Below are 27,780 nucleotides of genomic sequence, written 5' to 3'. Positions count from 1 at the left end.
ACACAGTACTCCAGATGAGGTCTCACCATGGTTCTGTACAGTGGCATTATGACTTCAGGTTTACGGCTGACAAAGCTTCTATTGATACATCCCATCATTCGCCTTGCCTTGGATGAGGCCTTCTCTACCTGTTTGGCAGCCTTCATGTCTGCACTGATGATTACTCCCAAGTCCCGTTCTTCTGAGGTCGTAGCTAGTGTTTCTCCATTCAAGGTGTATGTTCTGCATGGATTTCTGCTGCCGAGATGCATCACCTTACACTTCTTTGCGTTGACCATGTTCCCTGACAGTGCACCACCCCCCAACCACATTTGTATCTGTTGTCATCATCAGCCAGTCATGGGCTCAATGACTCATTCTGCAGCAAAGATTGCTTGACAGGAGACACCACTCAATGCTTCTCCTGCCTCATGACATCCAAAGAAGATGACACTCGTAACTCTGAATAATGCTGTCCAATGACTGAGAAGAGAGCTCTACAGAGATCTCAAGTGAATTCAAGAAAATAGATCTTTGGCTGCCGACACTGATTCTAACATTTTCACATAATCCCAAGCTTGAGGAGTTGTCAGAGACAAAAGCAATTTGATTTGAGAATGAAATTTCACCAATCTCTTTGGTTGAATCAAAACCATCCTTAATTTGTTGTTGAATCTTGCTCCCAAATAGTCTAGATCTTGAATTGGAATTAAGATGCATTTGTTGAGATTGACTACCCATCCTAAGGGCTGCAAAATGCATAGAACCCTGGTCATCACTTGCTCTCTCTTTCTGCAAATTGGCTTGGATCAGAGTCATCTAGATCTAGATAAAAGTTAATTTGATTCCCGCTCTTCAAAGAAAGGCTGCTACAACAATTACTTTGGGAAAAAGTTCTTGGCACTGTTGCAATCCCAAAAGGCATTGCCCTGAACTGGAAGTGCTGACCCAAGAATCACAAATCTTAAGAATCTCTAAAACCACAGCCAAATTGGAATATGCAGATAGATCTCCTTGAGATTCAAATCTTGAGGGACTTTCCCAGATGAACAGCTACAATCACTGCTCTTAAGGGTCCCATTCTGAAGTTTCAAAACACACAAGGTAAGATTTACAGCCTTGAGATTCAGTATAATAATAATAATAATTTTATTCTTACATACCGCCATACCCGGTGAGTTCTAGGCGGTTTACATCAATTAAAGTAGTATCTGCGTTGACACGCAGATTTACAACAATTTATCAGATATAAACAATTTATCAGATATACACAATTTATCAGATATAAACAAGTGTTAACGTAGATTTACAACAGTTTATCAGATTTACAACAGTTTATCAGATATAGACAATTTATCAGATATAAACAGGTGTTAACCAAACTTGACAGAGGATGACGGGCGGTGGGAAGATAGGGAAGAGAGAAGCTATTAAGGGAGAGGAGAAGAGCGGGGGGGGGAGGGCGTGGGGGCGAGTAGTAATGTAAGCGGGGGGGGGTCGTTAGGGGTCTTGTTTGCCGAATAGGTAGGTTTTGAGTGATTTTCTGAAGCCGAGGTAAGTGGGGGCCTCGAGTATCATTTGTGCAAGCCATGGGTTGAGCTTAGCTGCTTGGAAGGCGAAGGTTTTGTCTAGGAATCTTTTAAGATGGCAAAGTTTTAGCGACGGGAAGGCGAACAGCTGAATTCTACGGGATTTCTTGTTTGTGTTGTAGAGGCTGAAGTGAGAATTGATGTAACTTGGTGCTGAACCATTTACCGATTTGTAGCAGAAGCATGCGAATTTAAAAAGGACTCTAGATTCAAATGGCAGCCAGTGAAGTTGGTGGTAGAAGGGGGTGACGTGTTCCCATTTCTTTAGGCCGAAGATGAGATGCACCGCGGTATTTTGGATTATTTTTAGTCTCCTGGTGGTTTTCTTTGTGGCGTTGAGGTAAATGATGTTGCAGTAGTCAAGGATGCTGAGGATGGAAGATTGTACAAGTAGGCGAAAAGAGGTGTCGTCGAAGTATTTTTTTATGGTGCGGAGTTTCCACAGTACGGAGAAGCTTTTCCTGGCCATGAGATCGGTGTGGTTTTCTAAGGATAGATTTTTGTCCAGAGTGACTCCCAGTATCTTTAGGGTGGGTTCGAGGGGGAAAGTTAGTCCTTTTAGTTGAATTGTAGTGTCCTTGATTTTGTCCTTGGGGGTGGCTAGGAAGAATTTAGATTTGTCGGGATTGAGTTTCAGTCTGAAAGATAGCATCCAGAGTTCGATCTGGTTGAGAATGTTTGTAATGTAGTTGAGTAGTTCTTGTGAGAAATTGGTTAGTGGGATGGCTATTGTGATGTCGTCTGCATAGATGAAAGATTTGAGTTTGAGGTTGTGTAGGAGGTTCCCTAGGGAGGCCAGGATGGACTAGGTATAGGTCACAAAGTGCCTTCTTTTTTTGGAATAATGAAATAGATGAAATATCTCCTCACGCTCCACTTAATGTCTGGAACTGGTACCACTGCTCCAAGGTCTAGGATGTTCTGGAATGTGGTTTGCATTGTTATTACCTTTTCAGGAGCATGATAAGGTGACACCAGGAATAAGATTTTGAGAGGGTGGACAAATTCTAATCTGTAAGTTATCACCTCCAAGACCCACTGGACGGAAGTGGCTTGGGTCCATTCCTTGACAAAGAGAGAAATCCTTGGATTATGCCTTTTTGTCACTCTGAAAGGAAAATTGATGTGTTTGAAAACAGGATTACTGAAATGATTCAGAATGTCCCAGCCTGTATTTAGTGAAACCTGGAAATCTCTGAAGTGTGATGTGAGGAAGATTTAGGTTTACCTCAGGTAATCTTTGCAGCTTGAGCTTCCCAAGTCCTTAACCAACTTCTCAAGATCATCTCCAAACAGCAATTTATCCCTAATAGATAGTGTGCTATGGTAAATGCCTGCAGATGAATTTCTGAGACTTAAAAGGCATCTAGCAAAAACAGCTACTACCATGCCTCTTGCAGAAGTTCTGACAAGGTCTTCTGCTACATAAGCCAGGTTGACCTCCAGATAGTAACATAGTAAATGATAGTAGAATAGTCCATCCAGCCTGCCCAACAGTTACACTCATTATAAAATATTTATGCGTAATGAATCATCTTTTTTCTTTGATATTACTGGGTGCTAGATTGTAGAAGTCTAACTGGAACTACTGGAGTTACTGTTAAAGCTTGATACCTTGGGTTCCAACTACTACAGCTGCCATCGAAGCTTACTCCAGCCTATCCAAACCATCACATCATTTGCGGGATACAGATCGTAAAAGTCCACCAACACCTTCCTCATGTTCAAAATTATTGGAGTTTCCATCGAAGCCTTCCCCAGTCCATCATAAACCAAATTGCTATATAGAAACATAGAAAATGACGGCAGAAAAGGGCCACGGCCCATCTAGTCTGCCCACACTAATGGCCCACCCCCTAACTATCTCCATGAAGAGATCCCACATGCCAATCTCATCTTTTCTTAAAATATGGAACGCTGCTGGCCTCAATTACCTGTTGTGGAAGATTATTCCAGCGGTCAACCACCCTTTCGGTGAAGAAATATTTTCTGGTGTCGCCATGAAATTTCCCACCCCTGATTTTCAACAGATGCCCTCTTGTTGCCATGGGTCCTTTGAGGAAAAAGAGATCTCTTCCACCTTGATACGGCCCGTGACATATTTGAACGTCTTGATCATGTCTCCCCTCTCTCTGCGTTCCTCGAGTGAGTACAGCTGCAACTTACCCAGTTGTTCCTCATACGGGACTGTGCAAGTCTGCCTAGTACAGGCCCATGTTCTTCAATTAATGTCATTCATTTTCTAATTAGAGCTCCAATGTGCTCATCCCATGATTTTTTGAATTCTGTCACCGTTTTCTTCTCCACCACCTCCCTTGGGAGGGCATTCCAGGTATCAACCACCCTCTCTGTGAAAAATAATTTCCTAACATTACTCCTAAATCTACTACCTCGCAACCTCCCAAAAAAGGGAAGTTCTATAATCTATGTGCTCACATTTATATGTACATTAGCCTCCATAGACTCCAGCTGATTCAGAATACAGCAGCTAAGCTTATCTTCGCAAAAAGTAAATTTGACCATGTCTCACCACTCCTCTCCAAGCTTCACTAGCTTCCAGTAATTTCCAGGGTCCACTTTAAATGTGCCTGCCTAACCTTCAAGATCCTACACGGCATCCTTCCTCCTTTTATTCCACTATCTTGGAATTCCTTAAATCCTAATTCCACCAGATCCACCCAAAAATTAAAATTATCCTTTCCCTCATTAAAAGGTATATCCCATGTTGGAAAACTAGGGACTTCCCTTCCCTTCAGAATCACTGAGCTCTGGAATAATCTTACCTCCCCGCTTCATAACCTGAGCTCCCTCCAACTTTTCCATAAGCATCTGAAAACTTGGCTATTCTCAAAAATGTAACTTTTCCTTCCCTCTCTGGTACACTAAGCCCCTCTAAACTCTCTTCTTACTTATTCCTATAATCCCATTGGAGTTCCTTTCTATCCCAACTCCTGTAAACCATGCCGAGCTCTACGACTGTGGAGAAGATGCGGTATACAAACCCAAGGTTCAGTTTAGTTTTAGTTTAGTAAATATTTAGAATAATAGCATTAAAGTCCACAATATGGGAGTGGAGTAATATAATAGGAGTATTAAAAATTGGGCAAATTAAAATTAAGAAACAGACTTTTAGCATGACTAACTCCCAAATGCAACATTCTCTTATAAGAAGGTATCATGAACCTATGTTCCCTCTAAGCTGAGCACATGAGCAAATTGCTCATACATTCTTAGGAACGTTGCTCACAGATTTTATATGGTCACTCACAAAAATACTTGCAAATCTGGAAAATTGTTAGTTTTTAGAACTTGTTCCTCACACGAAAAATTTTGATTAGGGAACTTTTAATTCACATGAGAAAAAATTTGCACAAATCCAGCCAAGCCTTAGAGCAGGGGTATCAAAGTCCCTCCTTGAGAACCACAATTCAGTCGGGCTTTCAGGATTTCCCCAATGAATATGCCTGAGATCTATTAGCATATAATGAAAGCAGTGCATGCAAATAGATCTCATGCATATTCATTGGGGAAATCCTGAAAATCCGATTGGATTGCGGCCCTCGAGGAGGGACTTTGACGCCCCTGCCTTAAAGGGAGCATTGATGAGGACCCTAAATCGGATTGAGCATGCACAGCCTTATCTCCAGGAATTTATTAAAAAAAACAACCTGATACCTGAAACAGTTCAAAAAAATACATAATTAACATTATTATATTAGACTAGTTTTTTAGCCCGTTACATTAACGGGTGCTAGAATAGATGTGTAGACTTAGGCATTTCTTTCTTTCTTTCTGTCTGTCTGTCTTTCTCTCTCACTGCCCCCTTTCATTCTTTCTTTCTCTCTCTCTGGCCCCCTGTATGTGTGTCTTTCTTTCTGTCTCTCTCCCTGCCCCTGTCTGTCTTTCTTTCTGTCTGTCTCTCTCCCCCATCTGTCTTTCTTTTTATCTCTCTCCCTGCCCCATGCCTGCCTGTCTTTCTTTCTGTTTCTCTCCCTGGCCCCCTGTCTGTCTGTCTTTCCCCTCTATTCAGCAGCACCCTTTCCCTGCTTCCCCTGTCCAGAAGTAGCCCTTCTCCCTTCCTTTTACCCCCCCTGTCCAGCAGTACCCCTTCCCTGCTCCCCCTGTCCTGCAGTAGCCCTTCTCCCTTCCTTTTACATCCCCCTGTCCAGTAGCACCCCTTCCTTGCTCCCCCTGTCCAGCAGTAGCCATTCTCCCATTCTTTACCTCCCCCCTGTCCAGCAGCACCCCTTCCCTGCTCCCCCTGTCCAGCAGTAGCCCTTCTTCCTTACTTTTACCTTCCCCCTGTCCAGTAGCACCCCTTCCTTGCTCCCCCCTGTCCAGCAGTAGCCATTCTCCCATTTTTACCTCCCCCCTGTCCATCAGCACCCCTTCTCTGCTCCCCCTGTCCAGCAGTAGCCCTTCTCCATTCCTTTTACCTCCCCCCTGTCCAACAGCATCCATTCACTGCTCCCCCTGTCCAGCAGTAGCTCTTCTTCCTTACTTTTACCTCCCCCCCTGACCAGTAGTACCCCTTTCTCCCTTCCCTGCTCCCTGTCCAGCATCCGCTAGGCCGGGCAGCCTTGAGGCTTTTGCTAGGCCAGCCCACCTCGCATTATCGAAGTGGGCCAGCCTAGCAAATGCCCCGCAGCTGCTTGATGAAACTGCGGCTGCGGTTGCTACCGCTGCTGGTCCAGGGGTGAAAAGAAGAGGCATCCCGGCAGTGGCAGCGGCGTCAGAAGGCAGAAAGTCAGCTGGCATTGGATATCGGGGCAGGAAATCAGCTGAGGCAGGCACTGCACATGTGCGGCATGGAAGCATGGGAGCACGGAGATTGAAATGCGCATGTGCGTAAGAGTTTTATTATAGTGGATTACATGGGTATCTCTTTTTTTTTTTTTTCCATTATATTTTTATTTTCCAATTTTACAAAAAGTGTACATAATAATAAAATACATTTGATATATGCATGGTATCACTTTTATATCTAACACAATGTATGTCTGAATTTGATTTTCCCCTTCACCCTCCCCCCACCCTTTTATTGCTTTAATATAATATTTTCAAATTTTATAAAAGTATACAACATATTGGAATACAATTGATATTATTCAATAACATATTTATATTTACTACAATATATTCTAGATAAATTTTATTCATTTTCCCTCCCCCCACCCTTCTATTATTTTTTAATCATTTGTTACATTTTGTATCATATATTATAATATATTATATATAAATTGTTTTCCTTATCCCCCCTATATGTGTGTCATAAAAAAAAAAAATCTCTAAAAGAAGAAAAGAAGAAAAAGTATTCTATTATTTAATCATTGCAGTATTTTGTCAATGGCCCCCATATTTTTATAAATTTATTATATGTCCCCTTTTGTACTGCTATTGTTCTTTCCATTTTAAAAACATGGCATATTGTATTCCACCAAAATGTGTAGTTTAGGTTGTTGTAATTTTTCCAATTGTTAGTTATATGTTGAATGGCAACCCCTGTCATAATTAATAAAAGTTTATTATTTTCTGGTGAAATTTGACTTTTTTTTCTCATCATTGTTCCAAATAAAATTGTATCATATGATATTGCAATATGATTTTCCATTAATTTATTAATTTGTGGCCAAATTGAATTCCAAAATATTTTAATATAAGGACAATGATATAATAAATGATCTAATGTCCCTGGTTCTAGATTACAGTGCCAGCATTTATTGGACTTAGAACTATCTAATTTTTGCAAACGTGTAGGGGTCCAAAAAGCTCTATGTAATAAAAAGAACCAAGTTTGTCTCATAGATGCTGACACTGTACATCTCATTCTCCAAGACCAAATTAGTGGCCATTGAGATGCAGTAATTTGATGTTTAATCTCAATGCTCCAAATGTCTCTTAGACCATTTTTTGGTTTTTTATTCAAATATCCAGATATTAATTTATACCACAATGCGGCTTGATGTCCTAGGAAGTCTGCTTTAAAGCATAAGAACTTTAAACTATATTGATTGTTTAATGATTTCCATTCAGGGAACCCAACCTGAATGGCCTGCTTCAATTGCAACCATTTAAAACTTTGTGTTTTATTAAGACCAAATCTATGTTGCAATTGTGAAAAATCCAGCAGTTTACCTTCTGAAATAATATCATCTAGAGATCTAATTCCTGCAATAATCCAGTTCTTCCAAAGGATTTGAGCTCCGCCAATTTTGATCTTGGAGTTTATCCATATGGATTGATTAGTTGATTTATATATTGGGATGGGTGTTAATTTATCAATAAATCTCAATGTTTTCCAAGTATCCATTATTATTTTATTTTCTCTGTATCTTTTAGGTATATTAATACTTGGTAAATGAACTAAATTTAGGGGAAACATAAGGCGCCATTCCAAATATAACCAATCAGGTGCATTATCTATAAGTTCTGGGAGGATCCAATACATACCCTGACGTAGAATATAGGCTTGATGGTACCTATAGAAATTTGGAAAATTTACCCCTCCCTCCTTAATTGATTTTTGTAAGGTTACTAAAGCTATTCTAGGTGTTTTACCAAGCCAAAGAAATTTTGTTAAAATTCTATTAAGCTTCTTATAAAAGGACCCCTGAAAATAAATAGGTATCATACTCATTTGGTAGCAAACCACAGGCAACATCATCATTTTAATAGTTTGAACTCTGCCCCACCAAGATATATGTAATGGGTTCCATTGTTCACATAACTCCGTTACTTTTTTTAATACATATTTTTCATTTTCTTTTACAGTATCTTCAATTGTTTTTTTAACTTGAATGCCTAGATATTTAAATCCTTCTTCTTTCCATATGAATGGAAAAATATCAAATAATCCTTTTACACAGTAAACATTCAAGGGTATAATTTCAGATTTATTCCAATTAATTTTATAACCTGAAAATTTGCCAAACTTATCAATTAATTCCAATAAAGAAGATAAGGTAGACTCTGGATTTCTCAAATAAAGTAAAATATCATCAGCATAAGCCGAAATTTTATATTCCATATCTGAATATGGAATTCCTTGTATCTCCCTCGTTTGCTGTATTGCTAACAATAAGGGTTCTAATACAACATCAAATAACAAAGGAGATAAAGGACAACCTTGTCTAACTCCCCTCTGCAATTGAAAACCATCAGATATCTTATTATTAATATTTAATCTTGCAATCGGGAAGCTATACAATGTTTTTACCATTTGTATAAATCCAGAACCTATACCAAACCATTCTAAAGCCTGATACATGAAATTCCATTCTACCCTATCAAATGCTTTCTCGGCATCTAATGAAACTGTAAATGCCGGTTCATCCATTTTTTTTGATAAGTTTAGCATGTGAAATAATAGTCTAGAGTTATTGGAGGAATGTCTTTTAGCCACGAAACCCGTTTGATGCATATCTATAATATGTGGGAGAGCTTTGGTTAATCTCAAAGCCAAAATTTTCGCCAAAAGTTTATTATCAACGTTTATCAAAGATATAGGTCTGTAGTTCGAAACCAAAGTAGGATCTTTATTTGGCTTAGGTAAAACAATTATTATTGATTCAGCCATAGTACCTTTTATATTACCTTTTATAAGTTGTGTCTGATATAATTTTAATAAATGTGGGGAGAGGATATTTTGAAATGTTTTATAAAATTCTACTGTGTAACCATCACCACCTGGAGCGGATCCAACTCTAAGAGATCTCAATGCTGTTTCTAATTCTTTTAATGATATAGGTTCTTCTAAACTTCGTTTTATATGATCAGGAATCTTAGGTCCATTTATTAAATCTAAAAATTTTTTTCCATCTTTTTGTTTCTCCAAATAAGGTTCGGAAGAATATAGATCCTTATAAAAATTTAAAAATTGTTTTAATATTATATTTGTTTGATTTGTTATTATACCATTATCATCTTTTATTCCATTAATATTAGTTCTCCTTTTTTTTGCCTTAAGATAATTTGCTAATAATTTTCCCGCCTTATTTGAATTTCCATAATACACCGTTTGTTTGGAAAACAAATCTTTTCTTATCATTTTTGAAGTTAATTCATTATATTTACCTTTTATTTTCAAAAGAGCTTGTAAAACTTCATATTCCCATTTACTTATCAATTTAGCTTCTAATATTTTTATTTCTTTTTCTAATTCCATATATTGTTTTTTAATTTGTTTCCTAATAAAAGCTGAATATGATATGATATTACCCCTCATAGTTGCTTTAAATGCATCCCATACATTCTCTATAGATGTATCTTCCACTAAATTTATTTGAAAAAATTCATTAATTTGTGTTTTAAAATTTTCCAAAAATTTGTCATCCACAAGCAATGCATTATCAAATCTCCAAAGAGGTCTATTATTTTCTAATTGATCTAATTGTAATTCTATCCATATTCCCGCATGATCCGAAATGATAATAGGATCAATGGAGGCTTTAATCACTTGTTGCACTTTATTTGTTGAAACAAAAATATAATCTATTCTTGAAAATGATTTATGAACCTGTGAACAAAATGAATACTCCTGATCATTAAAATGAAGAATACGCCATATATCTTTCAAATCACATGAACTAACTAAATTATCTAGACCTAAAGATTTAATATTTTTACCTGGTTTTTTATCCAATAATGGATCCATTACAGCATTAAAATCTCCAGCCACCACTAAATTAGAGGCAGCCAGTGGTAATAACATATTTTGTAGCTTTTTGAAAAATTCTGATTGATTCGAATTAGGGGCATATATATTAAATAACGTCAGGGTATCATTTCCCATACCTATATCGATATGTATCCATCTTCCATGTGGATCTGAATTTTTTACCTTTATATTGGCCATACATTTTTTATTTATAAGGATTGCAACCCCTGCTTTTTTACCCACTGCTGGAGCAAAAAAACATTCTTTTATCCATCCACCTGATAATTTCTGTGATTCCTTCATATTAAGATGGGTCTCTTGCAGACAGTAAATATCTGCATTTTGTTTTTTTAAAAATGTTAATATTTTTTTCCTTTTAATTACGTGATTCAGGCCATTGACATTAATAGAATATATTTTAAAAGACATTATATATTTTAATACTTTTCATTATCTTATTCTTCCTCTCCTCTTTCATATTTAATAACCAAAAAATTTTCCCCATGACACACATATTTAACCCTAATGTATCTCCCTTAAATATTCTAATAAATATTCTTCTTATCCCTCCCTTTCCCACCCAATACATTGGCTGCTTAAGGATACACATTGGAACTATAATCCTAACATTCTCCCCATTCCAGGCAATCAATATTTAATTGTTTAAACAAATTTCCCTTCTATCTATCTATATTGATCTTTTATATTTATTTAATCATTTTCCATAACATTTTATTGATGTATCATTTTCCATTTAACAATATGTTAATTTGTATTTCCTTAGTATTATGATTTCAACATATAATTATTTTAAACTTATATGCAGTGTATTATTTAATAATTTTCATATATTCTGTTCTTTCTTTCATATAATTATTATTGTCTTTTCTTTGTATTGTTTTCCTCCATTTCTTCAAATATTTCGATATGTTATATTTCCTAATTTTTCATAGAGTCTTCAAAATCTTCTTAATATATTATGTTAATATATCATAGGTTCTGGTTTAGAAAGAAACTCTTTTAGTTTTTCGGGATCCTCAAAATATATAGACTTGTCTCCAGATGACACTCTCATTTTCGCCGGGTAGTATAGACCATATTTAAATCCTTTTTCTTTGAGTAGAGGTCTCATGTCTAGTAGTCTTTTCCTTTTAGTTGCTGTGTTTTTGGCGAAGTCTGGTAAAAACCATAATCTTGATCCTTTATAATTTAAGTTTTTATCTTTTTTTGCAGCATTTAGTATCTCTAGTGCTTGTTGGTATCTCAACATTTTGAAAATGATTGGTCTTGGTCTGTTTTTATTTTCTAGATTTTTTATTGGGATTCTATGCGCCCTTTCAATTTCAATTGGTTGTTTCAAGTCTAATTGTAGAATTTTTGGAATTAAATTTTCAAGGAAAAGGATAGTATTTTTTCCCTCTAAATTTTCTTGTATTCCAAAGAGTTTGATGTTCTTTCTTCTTCCTCTATTCTCGTAATCCTCCAGTTGATCTTTTAATTTATTTAATTCCAGGTTGTCGTTTTTACATCTTTTTGATTCACATTCTATAGTTTCCATTTTTGATTCTAGTTCAGTTGTTCTTTTGTTGTTAACTTCCATTTGTCTATGTATATTTAAAATTTCTTCTTTCATTTCAGACATATTAGTAATAGTTTCTTTCAGCATTTGTTTGATTTGTTTTAATTCTTCCATGACTTCAGCTTTGCTTAATGTGTCTGATTCTTCGATAGGAAGTGGTATCTTGCTTGGTGTTATTTGTTCTTGTTTCTGTCTTTTTGCAGATGTACCAACCTCATTTTTGTTTTGTCTGGTACTTGCCATGTTATTGTTCTCTTTTTCTTGGTTATTATTATTTCTTGTATTTAAATCTTTTAGATTTGGTATTCTTAGGTTTTTAATCTCTTTTCTTCCAAGATTTTGTTATATATTTGAATTAGAAATTTTTTTTTTCTTTTTATGCTCTTTTCTTTTTCCTTTACCTATGTTAGTTTGAAAATTCTTTTCTCACTTTCACTTTTTCAATGATGTAGGGGAACTCTTTTTTTTTTTTTTCCCTCCTCTTACAAGCCCAATCGCAGCTCTGATTAAGGAGAGCAACACTTTTTTAGAGTTATTTTTCCTATTTTGACCAACTTTAAGCAATTTTCTTCTGTTTTTTTTTAGCGTCTCTCAAATTCCTCAATGTCTTGCTGTTTCAATTTTTTAAAGTTCCGTTGAACCTTTTCTCTGTCTCCTCTCTCACAAGCCCAATCGCAGCTTTGTCAGAGGAAAGTGATATTCAATTCAGTATTTGTTTATTATTAGTAAGCTGACATTTATTTGTCTTCAGTGCTTCAGCACCCAATTTCTGAGAGAAAATGCAAGTCCTCCTCTCTCTCAATTTTTTTTAATCCCCTTTTTTATCAGAGAATAATCTTTTTTTTTTTTTTTTTTTGTTCAATATAGCTGGTCAGAACACAAATTCCTTTTTCACAATTTTTCCAATCAAACTGATCTTTCACTTGTACTTCGTGGTTTCAACGCTGCATTCAAGTTCAATGAAACCGCCAAAATCACAAATGGTTCTCTGCCTTCCCGTTTCTTGTCCGCACTTATCTCACTTCAACTGCCGCAATTCAGGTTATCTATTTTTGGTTATATTTGATCGGATCACAATCTAATTATCTGGTCTTTCACATTCATCAGCATCAGTACTGCTCCAAAGTCTCTCGAATCAGTTGAAATACAGACAGTTCTCAGCTTTCCTGACTTTTAACAGCTTCCTCTTTTTTTTCTGTTTCAGTATATATTTATTCAGAATAAAAACTTTTCTCCTCTTTTTTTTTTCCCTATTTCGCCAAACTGTTCAATCACATCTACCACGCGGTTTCAGCATTCAAACTTCAATAAACCGCCAGCACAAACGGTTCTATGTCTTCCCGACTCTCATCAGCACAAATCATGCTTCAAATATATCAATTCAGCTTTTTTTTTTCTTTAGTTATATTTTGTCAGAACATATCCATTCTTTACATTTTCTCAATCAAACATATATCTTATAGTCTCTTGAAATCGTCGACACTGACAGCTCTCTGCTTACCGACTCTCATCAGCTTTTTTTTTTTTTCCAGTTTCAGTTCCCGTTCGTCTCTCAGTCTCAGCACTGCTTTCAAGCCTCTCTAAAACCTCCGAAAACACAGACTGCTTTCACCGACTCTCATCAGCTTCTTTATTTTATCTGATCAGAATATAAACATATACCTCAGCGCTGTATTCAATTCTGTGTAACCGTCAGCTCAAACGGCTCTCCGCTTTTCCGTCTCCTGTCTGCACATACCCTTCTTCAAATACCGCAATTTAGGATTTTGTTTTGTATCTTTTATTCAGCTTTCCTTATATATACTTTTTATACAATTATTTGAAGGAAAAATAATTTTTTTCTTTATTTCATTGCCTGGATGGTGAGGAGCTTCAGGATCACACCTCCATCCGTGCTCGCGCTAAGCCACGCCCCCCATTACATGGGTATCTCAAAGGAAAACTTGCCCCATCTGTTAAGCCCCGGTGCCTTTTTCTTTAATTTCAGAGTACAATTTTTGTTTTGTAATTTTCTGATATTTATTCTTTAAGGGCTTTTTTTAAAATCCGTTGATTTATTTTCAAATTTATAGTGACTTGATATACCACAGATTGCATCAAATTATATCAAAGTGGTTAACAATATTTAAAAAGAGAGAAAAGAAAAAAAAAATGTGTGTTTTTGACCAAAATGATATGGTGTTCAAGTATTGCAAGTCTGACTGAAAAGCCAGTTTTTTTGCAGTTTTTAAATTATGATATAGGAAGATTCAGTTTTTATTTCAATTGGTAGTGTATTCCAAAGCATTGAGGCAGAACTGGCAAATGCAATTTCATAGGTAGCAGTCAGTGAGAATAGATGGGCTATAACTCTAAATATTCTTTTCAAATGATATGCCACTCGGAGTAGCCTTAGGTTATCTGGCCAATTGGAGTCTTAGGCCACTCCCAGTGCATCCTAGATGATACACTGGGAAGGAGGCCTAGGGCCCTGATTGGCTCAGGTACCTAAGGCTCTTCCTATGGGATGCACTGGGAAGGGGAAGGCCCACTATTTTGAAGAGGCGGGCCTGCTGGTCGGAGGGAGTAAGCATCCCTCCAGCCGGACTTTATTACAAAAGGTACGGAGGAGTGGGGTTGTTGGGATGGGGGCCTTGATGTTCTGGGATGCCAGGGTGGGGGCCTTGATGTTTGGGGGGGGTGTCGGCTGTTGGAGGGTTGTTGCTGCTTCAGGGGGTGTTGGCAGGAGGGAATGGGCATCCCTCTTGCCAATTGCGATGGGGGGGAGGGGTTGGCAGCAAGAAGGAGTGGGCATCCCTCCTGCCAATTTTGGGCTACTTCTCGGGGGGTCCCCTGCTGCAGCCACTCAGCTGATTGGAGATTCCCTTGCCACTTTCTACTTTAAACTTTAGATATGTAGGCTAGCATTATGATGGCCTACATTTCAGGCGTCTGTCATGGCCCTAGGAAGATGCCTAGAGCTGCTTAAGTTTGCCTAAGGCCACTTCTGGGTAAAACCACGCCCACATCCAGCCTTGGGCGAACTTAAGTGTCCCTAGGTGTCTCCCTGCACCTGCAACAAATGCCTACAGTGTAGGCGACCTGCCTCATGGGTTTTTTTTTTTAATGTGCATCCCGACTGGTTGCCAGACAGTGGTAGGACACGTACTGCCGCCTGCAATTAGGACATCCATTTAGAGAATCAGCCCCAGTGTCTGCAAAAAACAGGACCCCAAAATTTTTCTAAATATCCCAAACTTTATTAGTTTATTCATTTGTGATTTGCTATACTGCTTTAATTACAGTAACAAGTAGGGCAAAGCAGCACATAGGCTACAACATAGGCCTTCATATTTCTATGTTTCTATTAAAGGAAGTACATCATAACATAAACATAATTATTATTGACAGTTGTTACTACAAGGTGTTATAAAAACTGGAAGATCTCTGTTTTCAAAATGACGTCATTCAGGAAGTGACCATTAAGATTTATTCTAGCAAAATGGCATTTAATGAAGAAAATCATTGCAATTTAATTTTTGAAACCAAATAAGGCATATGGTGCAAAGCGTTTGCCAAGGAAGTTTCCTAATAAAGTTTGGATTAATGCATTTTCAAAGGCCATTCTAAAGGTTTAAAGAATTCTAAAGTATTTTGAAACTATTAGGGGTCCTGTTTTTTTCCCCCCAGACACCATGTAGAATACTAGCATAACTGGTATCAGAATAAGGGTGGATTCCTAAATGCAGAAGCTGCCTGCCAAACTTATAGTATTCTGTAATTTATGTGAGTTAGGGTTACCAGATGTCCAGATTTCCCCGGACGGCTTTTCAAATCCCGGCACTTTGTCTGGGTTTTGAAAAGCTTTCCTTCACGCAGTAGAGCATCCGCGCATGCGACACGATGATGTCGCGCGTACACACATGTGACATCATCGCAATGCATCCGCGCATGTACGGATGTCCTGCCCAATGAGAGCAGGCAGTGGGGGCGGGATTGGAGGTGGGGCTGGGGTGGGGTCAGGGTGTGACAGGGCGGGGATGGGTGGAACTGGGCGGGCATGGGGGCAGGTCTAGAGGTCCAGATTTTCCGGACGGAAAATCTGGTAACCCTAATGTGAGTAGTTGGGGAGTTCTACCCACGTCCCTCCCATGCTCTGCTTCTTTGTACACCTCTTGCATTTACATGTTATGTAAATCAGGTGTGCCATTACAGACTAGCGCTTGGGCAGGACATTGACATTTACGTGTGTTCACATGCACACATCAATGTCAGTACAGTACAATGTAATACAATTCAAACACTTAGATTCCACTACTATCCTAAAATATAGTTCAGAGCGGATTACAAGTACATTTATGTACATAATACACATGTAAATGTAAGTGCCCTGCTGCAGAATTACCCTTCACATGTTTAACTTAAGTACAATTTTATATATTTCCAGTGAAACTATCTATGTAAATGCCAGCATTAAAAAAGCACAGTTACTTACCGTAACAGGTGTTATCCAGGGACAGCAGGCAGATATTCTTGACTGATGGGTGACGGCACCGACGGAGCCCCGGTACGGACAATTTTAGAGTGATTGCACTCTAAGAACTTTAGAAAGTTCTAGCTAGGCCGCACCGCGCGTGCGCGAGTGCCTTCCCGCCCGACAGAGGCGCGCGGTCCCCAGTTAGGATAAGCCAGCTAAGAAGCCAACCCGGGGAGGTGGGAGGGACGCAAGAATATCTGCCTGCTGTCCCTGGATAACACCTGTTACGGTAAGTAACTGTGCTTTATCCCAGGACAAGCAGGCAGCATATTCTTGACTGATGGGTGACCTCCAAGCTAACAAAAAGAGGGATGGAGGGAAGGTTGGCCATTAGGAGAATAAATTTTGTAAAACAGATTGGCCGAAGTGTCCATCCCGTCTGGAGAATGCATCCAGACAATAGTGAGATGTAAAAGTATGAACTGAGGACCAAGTAGCAGCCTTGCAGATTTCCTCAATAGGAGTGGAACGGAGGAAAGCTACAGACGCTGCCATAGCTCTAATTTTGTGGCCCGTGACAGAACCTTCCAGTGTCAGGCCCGACTGAGCATAACAAAAAGAAACGCAAGCAGCAAGCCAATTGGACAGAGTGCGTTTAGATACAGGATGACCCAACTTGTTAGGATCAAAGGACAAAAACAGTTGAGGAGATGATCTGTGAGGTTTGGTGCGATCAAAATAGTAAGCCAGAGCACGTTTACAATCCAAGGTATGCAAAGCCTGTTCACCTGGATTAGAATGAGGCTTTGGGAAAAAAACAGGTAGAACGATGGATTGGTTAAGATGAAATTCAGACACAACCTTAGGAAGGAACTTGGGATGTGTACGGAGGACGACCTTATCATGGTGAAAAACCGTGAAAGGTGGATCCGCCACCAGTGCATGGAGCTCACTGACCCTCCTGGCAGAAGTGAGAGCTATTAGAAAGACCACTTTCCAAGTTAGAAATTTGAAATGCGTTGAGGCCAACGGCTCGAAAGGAGGCTTCATTAACGCAGAAAGAACCACATTAAGATCCCATACAACAGGAGGGGCCTTAAGAGGTGGTTTCACATTGAAAAGGCCCTTCATGAACCTTGAAACTAAGGGATGAGCTGAGAGGGGTTTTCCATGAATCGGCTCATGAAAAGCTGCAATGGCACTAAGGTGGACCCTTATCGAAGAGGATTTAAGACCAGAGTCAGATAAGGACAATAGATAGTCCAACACCAGTCCCACTGCTGTAGATATGGGATTATGGTGATGTAACAGGCACCAGGAAGAAAACCGAGACCACTTTTGTTGGTAACATAGAAGAGTAGACGGTTTCCTGGAGGCATCAATAATAGAACGGACAGGCTGAGAAAGGAGAGCATGAGCTGAAGTCAGCCCGAGAGATACCAAGCTGTCAGGTGCAGAGACTGTAAGTTGGGATGAAGAAGCGTTTGCTGATGCTGTGTAAGTAGTGAAGGAAACAGAGGAAGAGGTATGGGTTCCCTGGAACTGAGTTGAAGTAGAAGGGAAAACCAATGCTGTCTGGGCCACCGTGGAGCGATGAGGATCATGGTGGCTTGTTCCCTCTTGAGCTTGAATAAGGTGCGCAGCATGAGCGGAAGAGGAGGGAATGCATAAAGGAAGAGATTGGTCCAATCCAGAAGAAATGCATCGGGTTCCAGACGGTGAGGAGAGTAAAGTCTGGAGCAAAACAGGGGCAGTTGATGGTTGTGGGGAGCTGCAAAAAGATCCACCTGAGGAGTGCCCCATTGAGAGAAAATGAACTGGAGAGTCGAGGGGTCGAGAGTCCATTCGTGAGGTTGAAGAATTCTGCTGAGATTGTCTGCTAAGCAATTCTGTTCCCCTTGGATGTAGACTGCTTTCAGGAATAGGTGACGAGCAGTCGCCCATGTCCAAATCCTTTGAGCTTCCTGACATAAAGGACGGGATCCCGTCCCTCCTTGTTTGTTGATGTAATACATTGCAACTTGGTTGTCTGTGCAAATGAGAAGAACCTGAGGAAAAAGGAGATGTTGAAAAGCTTTGAGGGCGTAAAACATCGCTCTGAGTTCCAGGAAATTGATGTGGTGTTTCTTTTCCTGGGCGGTCCAAAACCCCTGAGTTTGGAACTCGTTCAAGTGAGCTCCCCATGCATAGGGGGAGGAATCCGTGGTGATGACCAGTTGATGAGGAGGTAGATGGAACAGTAGACCTCTGGATAGATTTGATGATTTCAACCACCAAAGAAGCGACTGTCGAAGAGACGAGGTCACAGATATGTGTTGTGAACAAGGATCCGTCGCTTGTGACCACTGAGTCGCTAGGGTCCATTGAGGAGTACGCAGGTGGAGACGTGCGAAGGGAGTGACATGTACTGTGGAGGCCATGTGTCCCAAGAGCACCATCATGTGATTTGCAGAGATGGAAGTTTCCTGGAACACCTGCTGACAGAGGTGAAGGATGGTGTGAAGGCGGTTTGGAGGAAGAAACGCCCTCATCCGAACAGTATCCAGAATGGCTCCAATGAATTGAAGTCGCTGAGTTGGAATGAGGTGCGACTTGGGTAGATTGATTTCGAACCCCAACAGTCGAAGGAAGTAAATGGTCTGATTGGTGGCTATGTGTACGGACTGAGGAGAAGGAGCCTTGATGAGCCAGTCGTCCAGATAAGGGAAGACTTGAAAATTGTGGGAGCGGAGATAAGCTGCGACCACAATCAGACATTTGGTGAATACCCTGGGAGAGGAGGCTAGGCCGAAGGGTAGCACCTTGTATTGGTAATGATGTTGGTTGACAAGAAAGCGAAGATATTGTCTGGACATCAGATGAATTGGAATGTGAGTATACGCCTCCTTGAGATCGAGGGAACATAGCCAGTCTTCCTGAGAGAGAAGAGGGTATAGGGTGGCAAGAGATAACATCTTGAACTTCTCCTTGACCAGACATTTGTTGAGATCTCTGAGATCTAATATTGGTCTGAGATCTCTGGTCTTTTTGGGTACAAGAAAGTACCGGGAATAAAATCCCAGGCCTTGCTGGTCTAGAGGAACTGGTTCGATGGCATTGAGAAGAAGGAGGGATTGAACCTCCTGACTGAGGAGGAGGGACTGAGCCTTGTTGGAAGCAGACTCTTTTGGCAGACTTAACGGTGGAGGAGTCTGAAAGTTTAGGGCGTAGCCGTGAGCGATGATAGCAAGTACCCACTGGTCGGAGGTGATTGCTTCCCATCGAGACAGAAAAACCTGTAGTCGACCTCCTATGGGCTGAGGTAGAGGACATGAGGGAGGAAGACTGGCAATGTTCTGGAGAAGAGAGTCAAAAGGGCTGTGTCGGCTTAGGTTGAACAGCCGGTTTTACAGCAGGCTGTTGTTGTTGACGAGCCTGTTGCTGCTGTTGACGCTGTCTGCGAGTTGAGGGGGATGAGGCTGAGCCGGTCGAGCAGAAAACCTCCTTTGATATGAAGATTGTTGTCTGAATGGACGAGGAGGAGGAGGTTTCTTCTTGTTTTTCAACAAGGTGTCCCACTTAGTTTCATGGGCGGAGAGCTTTTGTGTGGTGGTATCCATGGACTCCCCAAACAGCTCATCCCCTAGGCAAGGCGCATTGGCAAGCCGGTCCTGATGGTTTACATCCAGGTCAGAGACCCTTAGCCATGCCAACCTTCTCATTGCTACAGAGATAGCAGTAGCTCGTGACGTCAGTTCAAAAGTATCATAAATGGAATGGACCATAAACTTCCTGAGTTGCAAAAGACTAGAGGTACATTGCTGAAAAGCAGGAAGCTTACGGTCTGGAATATACTTCTGAAAAGAGGTCACCTGTTGAATGAGATGTTTCAGGTAAAACGAGAAGTGGAATGCGTAATTATCTGAACGGTTAGCCAGCATGGCATTTTGGTAAAGGCGCTTTCCAAATTTATCCATGGCCTTTCCTTCTCTGCCAGGAGGGACAGAGGCATACACACTGGCTCCTGCAGATTTCTTTAAGGTTGACTCTACCAACAGAGATTCATGGGGAAGTTGGTGCTTGTCAAATCCTGGGATTGGAATCACTTTATACAGAGATTCCAGTTTTCTTGGAGCTCCTGGAATTGTCAAAGGAGTTTCAAGATTCTTATAAAAAGTTTCCCTCAATATGTCATGGAGGGGTAACTTTAAAAACTCCTTAGGAGGTTGGTCAAAATCCAAAGCATCCAAAAATGCTTTGGATTTTTTGGAGTCAGACTCCAAAGGAATAGATAGGGTGTCTGACATCTCCTTTAAAAATTTTGTGAAGGAGGAGTGCTCTGGCTTAGCAGTAGTATCCTGCACCGATGGTTCATCCTCATCAGATGTGTAATCCTCCTCGGTACCGAGGGGATCATCTGAGTCGTCCCACAAGTCAGGGTCCCGTACCGATTGTAAACGGCCCTGGGAAAGTGGAGTCGATGTCTCAGTATGCTTAGTCTTGCGTACCGATTTACCAGACCGAGTGGAGACGGTACCTGGAGAATGTAGAACGGTACGGGGTTCAGAGAACAGTACCGGTTCCGACACCGTAGGAGTAGCACGCCGTTTTGGTTCTGCTGACAGAACAGGCATGGACATAGATTGGTGCGGTGCCGAAACAGTCGAAGTCAGTAAAAGAGGCTGATCGACAGACGGCACCGAAGGCTCAGTCGGTACCGACACTGGAAGGTTCGGAGTCAACAGAGCCGGGAGCAAGTGTTGGAGTTGCTCCTTAAGTTGGGCCTGGAGGATAGAGGCAATACGCTCATCCAACGTTGGTCCCGATGGCACCGGTACTGGTTTTTTCTTGCTCGGTACCTTTGGTGCCGCTCGACGCTCCGGTGAAGTCGATGACGAGGCAGTGACTTCAATGGGAGCGGAGCGTTTACGAGGCCGGCGCTCAGTCTGCAGGACTTGGCTCACTGCAAGCTCGACTGGCGGGCATAGGACAGTAGGGGAAGGCTTCTTAGCCGGCTTACCTACCGGAGTCGACACCGGCGATGTATCTTGCGGTGCCGAGGCAGTCGGAGTCGATTTGGAGGAAGTCGTCGACATCGATACCGGTGCAACTTCCATAGCGGTACCGAAAAGGATCCGCTGCTGAATTTGACAATTTTTTAAAGTTCTTTTTTGTAAAGAACTACAGCGGGTGCAGGTCTCAGCCCTATGGTCCGGACCCAGACACTGGAGGCACCACTTGTGCGGGTCGGAGAGGGAGATAGGGCGTGCACACCGCTGACACTTTTTGAAACCCGGTGACGGGGGCATGAAGGGAAATACTGCTGTAGCAAAATCGAAGCCCGAGGCTTCGATGGTGCCAACAGGCCCCGCCGGGGCAGATCGACAAAAAAATGAAAAATAAAATTTTTTTTTTTTTTTTTTTTACACAAACTGTAAATAAGAAGGAAAGAAATAAAATATGAAGAGAAAAATATGCGCGAGCGGGAAGGCAAGTGAAAATAGAAAAAACTTCCAACAGCCGTTGGAAACACGCGTCTTCTTAGCTCCGCGGAATTAAGAAAACTGGGGACCGCGCGCCTCTGTCGGGCGGGAAGGCACTCGCGCACGCGCGGTGCGGCCTAGCTAGAACTTTCTAAAGTTCTTAGAGTGCAATCACTCTAAAATTGTCCGTACCGGGGCTCCGTCGGTGCCGTCACCCATCAGTCAAGAATATGCTGCCTGCTTGTCCTGGGATAATCCATGTATAACTTTATACAGATATATTAGATCCATTGTTTAGGCTTTGCTACATGGTATATGAGTTCAGTGGATGATGAACATTTAATTTTATGGCTACTCTCATTCTATCCTAAGCCATTCCTTTTTTTTTAATGTATAACTTTGGCCATTTTGTGAATGGCCAGTTTATATCAACCATCAAGATGTGCTTTTTTCTAAAGAGCACTTACAGTGTCTAGTCGGCACCACCACCGAGAGCTGGATTCTCTAAACGGCACCGTTAGTGGTGGCCACTTAGAAAAGTGGCCACCAATTGTGTGTCAATCATGCAAAGGCGCCATTTAGAGAATTTATTTATTTTTATTTAGGTCTTTATATACCGCCTATCAAGGTTATCTAAGCGGTTTACAATCAGGTACTCAAGCATTTTCCATATCTGTCCCGGTGGGTTCACAATCTATCTAACGTACCAGGGGCAATGAAGGATTGAGTGACTTGCCCAGGGTCACAAGGAGTAGCGTGGGATTTGAACCCAAAACCTCAGGGTGCTGAGGCTGTAGCTCTAATCACTAGGCCACTCCTTCCTCCTTAATTGTGGCCATGTCGAAAGTAGGCACTAGAAATGCAGGCCAGGATTTTACAGGTGTACATTTCCGGTGCCTACTTTTGACGAGAGTTGTGACCATAGAAGAGCCTACCTGCGCCTACGTCCACTTCTGCTGTAAACCATGCCTACTTTACACGTAGGCACCGGTAGGCACCTCTAAGGACGGGAGTTGGACATCATTGTTAGTAGGTGCTTAGAAGTACTAAAAAAAAAAAATATATATATATATTTTAATTGGTTTTAAATAACGTGGTCAATTACCGCACCATTTTATCACCAATTAAAACAATTAGGTGGTGGCAGAATGCCTACCGCTGCCTAAGTTTCAGTGCAGTTTAGAGAATTTGGGCCTGACTGCCTAATTGCTTTTTAATACTGGCTTTTGGATGTCTGGTTTCTTATTACTGAGGAAATATGCAAAATGTGCTATGTGGTAGTGGTGGTGTTAACAATGCTCTGAAAATACTTACAGCCTCCATCAAACCTTTCAGAGTTGGAGTCTTCAGCATAAGCGCATCAAAGACTTCCTCAGCCTCTTTCCGCACATACAACAATACTGCAAGACAGCAAGAGAACACAACAGAGAATTTCAATACAAACTTGTATGATGGAGAGTGTCAGAGATAGAGAAAGAAAGACAGCATATTTGCACAAAAAGTACTTCAAAGTTCCATCAAATGCCAAAAGTAGGGAAGAAAATCTCCATGCCTGAAAATATAACCAGGAAGTATTAAACAGTGGCAAAATCCACCCCACCTCCTCCAATTTGCACACATCTTAATAGTATGGCAAGATTATCAGAGTGATATGAGTGCATCAAGAATCACACAGATAGCATGAAGAGTAGACATGAATGACTTGTGATGCTCAGAGGTCTGTACAAATATTTCACACTCTTGTAACCCTTAAAGAGTCCTCAAGCATTCTAATTCTTCTCTTCCTTCTATGTGTTCCTTAATTTCTTTTTCCAAATCCCATTGTGTGATGGTGAATAAATGGATTGCATCTCAGATGATAAACACAACTTGTCTGAGATATTAAAGAATTATTTGGCCTAAAATGTGGGAAAAGTGCTAAATGCTAAATTCCTTTTCTTCTTTCAATCTATCTGCTTGGTAAGCAGAACAAAATGTGTAATGAAGCTTTTAGTCGCAAAAAAAAAAAATAAAGTCCAACAGGATGCAAGCCCACGAGAACAACAGTAGTCAAATCAAGAGTGGGATGGGGCAATGGTCATTCAAAATAAAGAGCAGCCAAAGGGATCAATAAAATCATAAATTTATTATGTCCTTGCCACAGAGGTGTAGACCCGACACAGATCTGTGTTTCGGCGTATAATATGCCTGCCTCAGGTACTATCCAAACTGGAAATGGAAAAACAGTTTGTTCAACTTGAATACAAACGACTGGATAAGAACAAACTGATGCAAAGTCCAAATTACATAAGACCTCAAATACCCAAGACACTACTAGAATTTTCCTTCATGTCCTTACTGGAGTGAAGTGTTCATCATCGGTCTTATACCTGAATGTATAATTTCATACAGGCAGAAATTTATCAATCTAATGTGGTGCAAAATTCAACTATAGAAGAGCACTTATCTTTTAGCCCGACGGCTGCCCAGCTGTTTCACTGCTAAGTTTCTTCAGGCGCATTTTGTGGTGTGAGGAGAGTGTTTCAGTGTGTTCCACTTCAAAAGCTAAAAAGGTGGGACTTGGCCATGGGAGGGGCATAGGCATCAGGGTGTTTCAAAAAGTTGCACAAATAGTTATAGAATACTGGGTCAGTGCGCCCAACTTGGGCGCTATCATTTATACCAGATTGCAGTAGGCATAAGTCTGGTACTTAAAGGTTGGGTGCAGGAATCAGCATTAAGTGAGATTTTACAAAGAGTGCTACCCCTTCATAGGATAGTGCGTTCTGGTGCCCATTTCTGAATGTGATTTATAGAATCCAGCGTACAATAGTGAATTCAGCCAGCATCCACAAAACTAAGTATTTTAACTTAGGAAAGCAATTGGGTCATATAGTACTTTTTGGTGTACACATTAATTATTTTGGAAAGTGAGTTTCAAAATTCTGCAGTAATGATTGAAATGGTCCACTTTAGAATGGAGTTGCAAATCATGGCAAAACATGGACATATACAAATACACAATTTAGTGGTTCTCAATGTAGACCTTGCTTATTGGTTCTTTAAGCCAGTGGTTCTAAGTATAGTCCTAAGGACACATTTATCCAGTTTGGCTTTCGGTATCCACAAGATATATGTTTGAGAAAGATATGTATACAATGGAGGCAGTGGATTTAAGCCTGCCTCATGCATACTGTACATATCCTGAAAATCAGACTGGCTCGAGAACCAATGTTTTTAGCTGTCATAAGGAATAGACACGAGACATTTGCATATATCACCTCACCTCCAATCCCCCCTTCACTTTCTCCCCAGACTAAGACAAGATTAACTTTGAGTTCTCAACCAGGTTATCTCCACCTCTCCTTCCTTCAGTCCATTCTGTCATCTTTCCTTCAACCCCTGCCATCTTTCTTCCTTTTCTGAATTCATGGAAGAGAAAACTGCACATTTTCTTTCCTCCTCCAAATTCACTACCTGTTCCTCTGATCTGATTCCCACCCATCTACTCAGCACTGTCTCTCCTATTGTCATCCCTTCTATCTATCATATCCTTAATCTTTCATTTTCTACTGCAACTGTCCGTTCACATGTTCCTGGATCTTACGTGCCCAGGAACATGTGAAGGGCAGGTAGGGTCCAGAGGTTTTTTTAAGGAGTGTGCAGCTATGGCATGTTTCAGGACAACTGTTTAATTTAAGTACAATTTTATATATTTCCAGTGAAACTATCCTGCATCTGTTCCTTCACATGTTCCTGGACCCTACCTGCCCTTAACATGTTCCCGGGCATGTAAAAATGTGAAGGAACAGTTGTCTTGAAGCATGCCATAGCTACACACTCCTTAAAAAACCCTCTCTGGACCCTATCTGCCCTTTCAACTATTTCCCGTATTCCTTTCTGATCCAAGCTACTTGAACGTACTGTTCACCATCATTGTCTTGACTTTCTTTCATCTCAAGCTATTCTTGACCCACTTCAATTAGACTTTTGCCCTGTGCATTCTACGGAAACTGCCCTTGCTAAAGTCTCCAATGACCTGCTCCTGGCCAGATCAAAGGTCTCTATTCTATCCTAATCCTTCTTGATTTATCTACTGCTTTTGACACTGTGGACCACTACCTACTCTTTAATATGCTGTCCTCACTTGGATTTCAGGACTCTATTCTTTCTTGGATCCTCCCCCACTGCTATCCCCCTATCAGCAGGTGTGCCTCAAGGCTCTGTCTTGGGACCTCTTCTTTTTTCTATCTACACTCATTCCCTTGGTATGCTGATCTCTTCCAATGGTTTTCAATATCACCTCCATGCTTACGACTCTCAAATCTACCTCTATACAGCAGAAATTTTTATAGGATTCTAGGCTCAAGTCTCAGCCTACCTGTACCTGGGCCAATCAGAGCCTCAGGTCTCTTCCCAGATGCACCGGGAAGGGGCCTAAGGCTCTGATTGGCCCGGATGCCCCAAGGAGGGGCCTTAGGTGTCCGGGCCAATCAGAGACTTAGGCCCCTTCCTGGTGCATCTGGGGAGGGGCCAATCAGAGCCACAGGCCCCTTCCCGGTGAATCCAAGGAGGGGCCAATCAGAGCCTCAGGCCCCTCCAGGGAAGTCCCATTTTGGAAGAGGCGGGCCAGCTGGCCGGAGGGAATAGGCATCCCTCCAGTCATCTATCTAATTAAAAGGTACAAGGGAGAGGGGTCGGAGGCGGAGGAGGTGTGTTGTGATGCATCGGGAGAGAATGGGCATTTCTCCCATTGCTGCGGGGGGGGGGAGTTTCTTGGCAGCAAGGAAGAGTGGGCATCTCTCCCACTGCAGGGGGGAGGTATGTAGGAGTGGGTGAGAATGGGCATCTCTCACACTGCTGGCGGGGGAGGGGGGGTTACTTGGCAGCGGGAGAGAGTGGGCTTCTTTCCAGCTGCTGGGGGGTTGTTGTGTGACAGTAGGAGAGAATGAGCATTTCTCCCACTGCTGGTGGTGGTGTGTTGCTTCTCAAAATGGCTTTTCTAGCAGTCTCTGACCCTGCTATGCCAGGGTTTTAAACAGTGCTGTCATTGTACCGGCATCCCTGGACCAGACACTGATTTTTGTCATCAAAAGCCAATGCCACTCTTAGAAAATAGCTCGGCGATTTTTAATAATCCACCGGAGTGCTCATTTCAATGTTGAAGAGCACATTTGCATGTCAGTGTCGGAGACGGCTAGAAACTTCGCTATAAACAGAGATAAGCCTTTTTGATAAGCTGCCGCTAAAATGCGCGCAGGCTAAACCGTCTGAAAACAGTTTAGAGACGGCGTTAAAGTTTTGAGAATCTGAGCCTTAGTTGGGTCTCTAGAACTGCAATTGGTATGCAAAGGAGAAAGAATTGTGGGCTTTCTTATTTCCTGTCTCTCTGTTTTACATATTATGCCAGAATGCACATATATACCTCGTTTTGGTTCTTCAATCCTAGCCAGCTTATTGGGAGGTGAAACAAATTCATCTTCACCCACATAGGGCACTCTTTTCATCCCTGATCTGCAAGTAATAAGAAATTCTGTTTTATTTATTGTTATATATATATATGAAAAGTTTCTTATACTTTTCCATGTCACCAGCAATACAGTAGCTCTTGCATTTAGAATCTTACAGATGGGTAAACAACCTGTTCTGGCCAGTACTCTCATTTGATGCATTCCATCATAACCTATCTAGTCAAGAAAGCCTATTGGTTAGCCCCATAAGAAAGTTTATTTGCAATATTTGACAGTGCGCTGGGTCTTGGCTATAGTCTTCCAGAACTTTGCAATATGGCTCAAGAAGAAGTTTGTCTTGAAACAGATGTACTAGTTTTTCAGAAGAAGCTAAAATCCTTGCTGTAGATCCATCCATTATAAACTAAAGATCTACTGGCTTGTGTTCTGTGCTTTGTAGTTTTTGTTAAGTGTAGGGTGACTAGGATACCCATTCCAGAAGGGAGACTTTTTGGGCCATTTGTGGATTTCTGCCAACTTCATCCTGTTGCATTATGGGACCTACAGCACTGATTTCAATGTATACAGAATCATGGATTACAAATACGGCTCAGGGGTGATATGATAGAG

The 27,780-nt window shown here is 41.0% G+C and overlaps 1 protein-coding gene across 4 annotated transcripts in view; it reads right to left on the bottom strand.

The window, feature by feature from the left end:
* Positions 1–27,780, bottom strand: part of GRHL1 (grainyhead like transcription factor 1) — a 218,292-nt gene that overhangs the window by 15,652 nt on the left and 174,860 nt on the right. For all 4 annotated transcript variants that reach the window (XM_033938889.1, XM_033938886.1, XM_033938888.1 and 1 more), the window contains exons 13-14: positions 27,126–27,214; positions 23,036–23,121 (exon numbers count right to left, since the gene is read on the bottom strand). In XM_033938889.1, the coding sequence (XP_033794780.1) occupies positions 23,036–23,121; positions 27,126–27,214 (175 nt within the window). The remainder of the gene's footprint in view (positions 1–23,035; positions 23,122–27,125; positions 27,215–27,780) is intronic.

This window comes from Geotrypetes seraphini, chromosome 3, assembly GCF_902459505.1.
Source record: "Geotrypetes seraphini chromosome 3, aGeoSer1.1, whole genome shotgun sequence".
Classification (NCBI taxonomy): Eukaryota; Metazoa; Chordata; class Amphibia; order Gymnophiona; family Dermophiidae; genus Geotrypetes; species Geotrypetes seraphini.
This window is presented reverse-complemented; position numbering and strand designations above follow the sequence as displayed.